The sequence below is a fragment of the Macrotis lagotis genome, chromosome 5 (assembly GCF_037893015.1).
Source record: "Macrotis lagotis isolate mMagLag1 chromosome 5, bilby.v1.9.chrom.fasta, whole genome shotgun sequence".
In the NCBI taxonomy this organism is placed as follows: Eukaryota; Metazoa; Chordata; class Mammalia; order Peramelemorphia; family Peramelidae; genus Macrotis; species Macrotis lagotis.
The window spans coordinates 120,370,324-120,377,554 of record NC_133662.1 but is presented as its reverse complement, the minus strand read 5'-3'; the positions used below and the strand labels follow the sequence as shown (position 1 = coordinate 120,377,554).

At 37.0% G+C, this 7,231-nt stretch overlaps 1 protein-coding gene across 1 annotated transcript; it reads left to right on the top strand.

The window, feature by feature from the left end:
- Positions 1–3,588: 3,588 nt before the first annotated feature.
- On the top strand, positions 3,589–6,107 carry CALHM6 (calcium homeostasis modulator family member 6). The gene is made up of 2 exons (XM_074190234.1): positions 3,589–4,266; positions 5,747–6,107. The coding sequence occupies exons 1-2, from the start codon at positions 3,724–3,726 to the stop codon at positions 6,071–6,073; spliced, it is 870 nt and encodes a 289-aa protein (XP_074046335.1). The 5' UTR covers positions 3,589–3,723; the 3' UTR covers positions 6,074–6,107.
- Positions 6,108–7,231: the final 1,124 nt, after the last annotated feature.

Sequence of the window (7,231 nt, the reverse complement as noted above, 5' to 3'; positions counted from 1 at the left end):
GAAATGTTAGCATCAGAAATTAGAGAAGAAAAAGAAATTGAAATAATTAGAATTGGGAAGGAAGAGACAAAACTCTCACTCTTTGCAGATGACATGATGGTCTACCTAGAGAATCCCAAGAAATCATCCAAAAAACTAATGGAAACAATTAGCAATTTTAGCAAAGTTGCAGGGTATAAAACAAACCCTCATAAATCCTCAACTTTTCTATATATGTCTAGCAAGATACAGCAGGAAGAGCTAGAAAGAGAAATCCCATTCAAGGTAACCTCAGACAATATAAAATACTTAGGAGTCTATTTGCTAAGACAGACTCAGAATCTTTTTGAAAACAATTATAAAACACTTCTCACACAAATTCAATCAGATTTAAAGAACTGGGCAAATATCAACTGCTCATGGATGGGTAGAGCTAATATAATAAAAATCGCAATTCTACCAAAACTAAACTATCTGTTTAGTGCCCTACCAATCAAAATTCCAAAAAGTTACTTTAAGGAGTTAGAAAAAATTGTAAGTAAATTCATATGGAGAAATAAAAAAGTCAAGAATTGTCAGGAGCTTAATGAAAAAAGGTGCAGAAGAAGGTGGCTTAGCCCTATCTGATCTAAAATTATATTATAAAGCATCAGTCATCAAAACTGTTTGGTATTGGCTAAGAAATAGAGTGGTGGACCAGTGGAATAGAATAGGTGTAAAAGCAGGAGTTGGTTATAGTAATCTGCTGTTTGATAAACCCAAAGAGTCCAGCCATTGGGATAAAACTCCCTCTTTGATAAAAACTGCTGGGATAATTGGAAGTTAGTTTGGAAGAAACTTAGATTAGACCAACACCTCACACCCTTTACCAAGATAAGATCCAAATTGGTACAGGACTTAGACATAAAAAACAATACTATAAGCAAATTAGAAGATCAAGGACTAGTTTACCTGTCAGATCTATGGAAAGGGGAGCAGTTTATGACTAAGGAACAGTTGGAGAACATCACCAAAAACCAATTAGGTGATTTTGATTACATTAAATTAAAAAGCTTTTGCACAGATAAAACCAATGTAACCAAAATCAAAAGAAATGTAGTAAATTGGGAAACAATCTTTACAACTAATGATTCTGACAAAGGACTCATTTCTAAAATATATAGAGAACTGAGTCATATTTTTAAAACAAAAAGCCATTCCCCAATTGACAAATGGTCAAAGGATATGCAAAGGCAATTTACAGATGAGGAGATCAAAGTAATCCACAGCCATATGCAAAAAATGCTCTAAATCATTAATTATTAGAGAAATGCAAATTAAAGCTTCTCTGAGGTACCACCTCACACCTCTCAGATTGTCCAATATGACCAGGAAGGATAATGATCATTGTTGGAAGGGTTGTGGGAAATCTGGGACAGTATTACACTGTTGGTGGAGCTGTGAACTCATCCAACCTTTCTGGAGAGAAATTTGGAACTATGCCCAAAGGGCAACAAAAATGATCATACCCTTTGATTCAGCAATACCACTATTGGCTCTATACCCTGAAGAGATGATGTAAAAAACATTACTCGTACAAAAATATTTTTAGCAGCCCTGTTTGTAGTGGCAAAGAACTGGAAATCAAGTAAATGTCCTTCAATTGAGGAATGGCTTAGCAAACTGTGGTATATGTTTGTCATAGGACACTATTGTTCTATTAGAAACCAGGAGGGACAGGATTTCAGGGAAGCCTGGAGGGATTTGCACGAACTGATGCTGAGTGAGATGAGCAGAACCAGAAAACCACTGTATACCCTAACAGCAACATGGGAGTGATGTTCAACCTTGAAGGACTCACTCATTCTAACCATGCAACAATTGGGAACAATTTTGGGCTGTCTGCAAAGGAGAGTGCCATCTGTATCCAGATAAGGAGCTGTGGAGTTTGAACAAAGTTCAAGGACTATTCCCTTTAATTTAGAAAAAAACAAATAGCTTATTGTCTGATCTTGTTACCTCTTAGACTTCTTGTCTCTTCTTTAAGGATGTGATTTCTCTCTCATCACACCCAATTTGAATCAAGGTACAACATGGAAACAAAGTAAAGACTGACAGATTGCTTTCTGTGGGGGGTGGGGGGAGGGAAGTAAGATTGAAGGTAAAATTGTAAAACTCAAATAATATCTTTGATAAAAAGAAATTTTAAAAATATACAGTTTAAAACTCAAAGGTCACTTACTCTATCTGTAGTATTTAAAGATTAATGGAGCAGCTCGGTGGCACAGTGGATAGAGCACTAGCCCTGGAGTCAGGAGAACCTGTGTACAATTCCGGCCTCAGACACTTAATAATTGCCTAGCTGTGTGACCCTGGGCAAGTCACTTAACCCCATTGCCTAGCCAAAAAAAAAAACAAAAAATAAACAAAAATAAAAACATAAAGGCTAATGCTTTCACTGACATGTTGTTGTCTTTATTTTAACATACCTGATGTCAGACAGATCAATAATCAATATATTCTAATATAGCAATTACCTATAACCAGAGCTTCAGGTGACTTGAGGACTAAGGAAGAGTCAAGAGTGTGCCAGGCTGTAATTTGATATAATAGATCCAGGGAAAAAATTATAATTCAATTGTTGGTCATGTACCTAAGGACAGTACTATAAATGAAATACAATAAGCAGAATTTGAGATGTAAAAATAAACTAATCCTAGTTCATATTTAGAACTGAATTGTTTTATAAAAGTAACTCTTTTGCAATGAACCCATTTAGTTATTTACTATGTTTAAAATAATTAAACATCTCCTTTGGCTAGGAGATTGCATCTTGGGTAACTTTAAATTTCCAACATGTGGGGCAGTGGATAGGGCACCAGTTCTGGAGTCAGGAGGATCCAAATTCAAATTTGAACTCAGACACTTAATAATTACCTAGCTGTGACCTTGGACAAGTCATTTAATCCCATTTCCTTAAATAAAAATTAAAAATTTCCAACATGTATTATTAATTCAATGTAATAAAACAATAGTAAGAGCAACCATGTATTCAAATCAATTAACACATTCATTATTAAATTTTACAAAATGATATTTCCATTATTGTAATATTTGGAATCCTAGTAGTGGCCTTGGTTTTGATATTTTCTTTTTTCATTATCCTTACCAAAAAAAAATCAAATTATGAATTCCAGACTTCAGTACTATATTCAAATAGCTTATATGTTCATAAGAGATAACCAAATAATTATGTCTACAAAAGCATATCACATATCTGTTAAAGATTTTTTTTTCACATCTTACTTACAGACCCCAGCACACACATCAGCAAAAAAAAAATTCCACAATCAGGACATATCTTCCAATTTCCTGTTCTTCGGTTGGCAATTTACATGAAGAAAGAATTCTGTATTTTTTTTATACTTCTTTAAAATTAAACATATAATTGCTAACTCACATCAAACATTCTGATGCTAACATCTCATTTCCTTAAAACAAAACCAAACAAGGAAAAAGAAAATGAGAATTCCCAAGGAATAAGAAGTGAAACTTTTAAACTTCTGTAATAACATATTTCCCCTGTGTACTGATTGCAAAAATTGGAAAATTCCCCTTCCCATCCCTCTTCACGACATAATATCCACTCTTCCCTTTCTTTATCCTAGAGAAGAGAGTAAAGACCAGGCAGACAGCTGTTGCTCCCTGCAATTGTTCACCAGTTCTAGGAGTGGAGCAGGCAAAAGCAAGAGAGGAAGAAGACCCATGGAGAAGTTTAGGCATGTGATAGACCTGTTGGTTAAATACCACACTGTTTTAGGCTATAGCTTGTTGAGCCTGCTGACAGCTGGTGGGGAGCGCCTCTTCTCCAATGTAGTGTTCCAATGTCCCTGCAGCGCTATCTGGAACCTTCCTTATTCCCTCGTTTTCCTCCTGGTTCCAGCTCTGATCCTCTTCCTGCTAGGCTGCCTGTTGAGCACTTCAGCCAAGAAGTTCATGACAGGTTGTTGTGCTCCTAGAGAAGTAGAAGAAGAAAGCAGTGAAGATGGTCCAGGTCTGTGCGTCAGCACGGCCATGTGCTGTCACTTCACCTTGGTCACTGCTTTGGCACCCATCACCTGGATTGCAGTGGCGCTACTTGGGGGAGGCTTCTATGAGTGTGCTGCCAGTGGGAGCATGTGGGTATCTCGACTGTTATGCCCAGATCAGGAGGTTGCTTGTTCTGAGCAGCTGCCACAGGTGCCCTGCCAGAAGGCAAAGTCTGAGAAGGTCCAGGAACTCTTAAAGGAACTCAAGGCACATTCCCAGGTAAAGGCTCCTCATCATTTTATCTCAGTGAGAAGCAAGTGGAGAGGTCCTAGGCACAAAAGTCAGTCTTGAGGGCAGGGTTGGGGAAGGGGCTGGAGAGAGGGAAAGGTAGAAGAGAGGAAGGAGGAAGTTTAGAGAGAGAGATACACCTAGATATAGCACATGAAGTAGAAATCATTTCCCTTCCAAGGAGTCTATCTAAAAGGCCAGTGTTTTCAGGAAGGCTGCCTTGGCATAGTGGGCTTGTTAAATGACCATCAAATGAGCAAAGGATCCCTTTCTCAGATAGGAAGCTTTCCTCTTAGATTTGGTTTGACCTGTTCTCAAATGTAGGTTCCATGGATTCTTTTGTGTCTTAGAATCATCTATATTTGTGTCTTAAGCTGCAGGAAAGGCAAACTCTTCTCTCTCCTCCTTGTTCTGTCCTTCCCCAGGCACCATCAGTACTGGTGATTCAGTAAGTCTTAGTAAATGGTCCATGAGTAAATGGATTTTAAGTTATCTTGAAAAAAAAAAGAAAGAGTTGAAAGAATTGTTTTCTCTCATACCTAGAATCTTCCAACATACAAAGAAATGATCTCACTAAATGGCAGGAAGAGAAATACTAGGATTCTTCCATGATTCTCCATGTCTGGAGTGTAATGTGAGCCTCATGAAATTTATGTTTTCAATCAATAAATCCTAAACCAAATAGTATTTCTTAAGTGCCTACTGTGCACCAGACACTGTGTTAACACTGGGGTTACAAAGAAAGGCAGAAAACAGTTCCTGCCCCCAAGAAGCTCACAATCTGAAGGGGGAGACATACAAATCATTATGTATAAAGAAAGTTAAATATGGGATAATTAGGAAATCACTAAAAGAGAATTAAGAGAGATTGGGGCAGTCTTCCTGGAGAAGATGGGTTTTAGTGGGACATGAAGGCACCTTCCTGTTATGAGTGTATGGTTTAGTTTCTTTCCCTAGTGCCCTAACTGTTACGTGCTGGAGATAAACAAAAATTTGTCAGGCAGAACTTACACTATTCAAGGGGGAAACTATATTTATACAAATAAGCAAATATATAATTTGTACAAAACAACCAGAGATTCCAAAAGATAGAACTGAGGAAGGAGAAAATTCTAGGCACAGAGCTAAGAAATAAAATTTCCTGTTTAGGGCACATTAATCTATCCAGAAAGGTTGGAATGAAAGTCTCAGAGATTGAATTCTCATGGTATCCAAATTATTTGATCCAAGATGAACCTATCCCATCTGTATGAAATCCCCGAGACTTCTATTTTGTAAGAATTTTCTGATGTTAAGTTAGCTGTTAGGGGTGATCAAAAGTCTCACAACATTCATAAAGTTCATCAAATTGCTCTTCAGTATGAATTCTCCAGCTTTGTGAGCAGTAAACTTTTCAGAAAAAATTAAATTTCTATTTCTTTTTAAATTACATTTTAACCCAGTTGATGTCATTTTGACCTGTATCCTGCAGGTAGCAGGTTGGATCCTGATAGCTCTTGTTGTGATTGCTCTTCTGATTTCTACATCCGTCACTAGATGCCGATCTCCAGTTAATTTTCTTCACCTTAAGTTCTGGAAACTATATGGTAAAAAGGAGGAAGAAGTGTTCATGAATGAAGCAAAGAAGCAAGCTACTGAATTGGCAGAAGAGAATGTCAAATGCTTCTTTGATGGCTCTAAGCCAAAAGAGTTCAAACTACCAAATTCTAAAGCCTGGGAGAAGATTTCATTGCAGGAAACATTCAGTCCTGGGAGTCATTATTACAGTGTATTGCACAAGTATGTTAATAAGAAGTAGTATGACAGTAATAATTAACCATTAAATAAAGATACTGTGAATTTTCTTCTAAGTTTTGTGAATTCACTTGATGTTACCAATTCTGTTCATGTAATGATTCAGTGCAGTGTTATATGTGGAACTACAAAACTACATGTAGAAAATGTTTCTGGGGAGGCTAGGTGGTGCAGTGAATAGAGCACCAGCCCTAGAGTCAGAACTACCTAAGTTCAAATCCAGCCTCAGACACTTAATAATTACCTAGCTGTGTGGCCTTGGGCAAGTCACTTAACTCCATTGCCTTGTAAAAAAACATGTTTCCTCAGTTTCTACTTCCTTTTTTATAAGTAGAAATTTTGATAAGAAATGGATTTGAAATTGTGCTATAATTTTCCTTTGGGTTATGATACTTTTTCTCTTTCATTGAATCATAAAATATTAAAGCTGAAAAAGGACATTAGAGGTTGTGCCAACTGGATGGTAGAAAAAAATATAGGGAAGTGTAAGAAAATTGGTAAGCAAGTGTAAGAAAACTGGAATTGAAAGTGGGGCTTAGAGATTATTTATCTCATTATCCTTTCTAAAATGATGTGGTGATGATGTAGGTCCAGGGCAATAGTAAATATTAATATTTATTCCAATTTCTTCATTTTTCCAAAAAAGTATGAAGTCAAGTAAAGGTGATCTGGATTTAGATGTTTTGGTTTGGAAAAAAGTAGCATGGGGGTGTAGCTGAAGCAGCAGATGCACTAAATTATCTTCACTTTTGCAGAAGAACAATTGACAGTGTTTATAATGGCAGCATTTTTAATCTCATAAAGAAGTAGACAGCCTGTACCTCTATGAAAGAAAGGGCAATAGGTGGATTGCTTCTGATCTCTTGGACCTGGATTGATTTAAACAAAATTGGGCTGCATTATCATATAAGAAAGTAAAATTTAAAACTTTTGTAATAATCCACTTCCTCTATGTACAGATATCAGAAACAGGAACACCACTTCACACCCCTTTCCCCACCTACATCCTTTCTTGCCCTCTCTTGCCCTCCTGCACAGTATAAAGTCCCCTCCAAGAACACCAAGCAGAGACATTAGGTACTGCCTGCAGTTATTCGCCAGTTTTAGGTGTAGGAAGGAGAAAGGGAAGGGAGGAAGGAGATCCATGGAGAAATTGAAAAAT

What these genes read in the sequence shown, in the direction of transcription:
- CALHM6 (XM_074190234.1), top strand. Translation starts at nt 3,724, where the DNA reads ATGGAGAAGTTTAGGCATGTGATAGACCTGTTGGTTAAATACCACACT. An exon ending in AACTCAAGGCACATTCCCAG is followed by an intron (nt 4,267 to 5,746) that starts GTAAAGGCTCCT and finishes TGTATCCTGCAG; the next exon opens with GTAGCAGGTTGGATCCTGAT.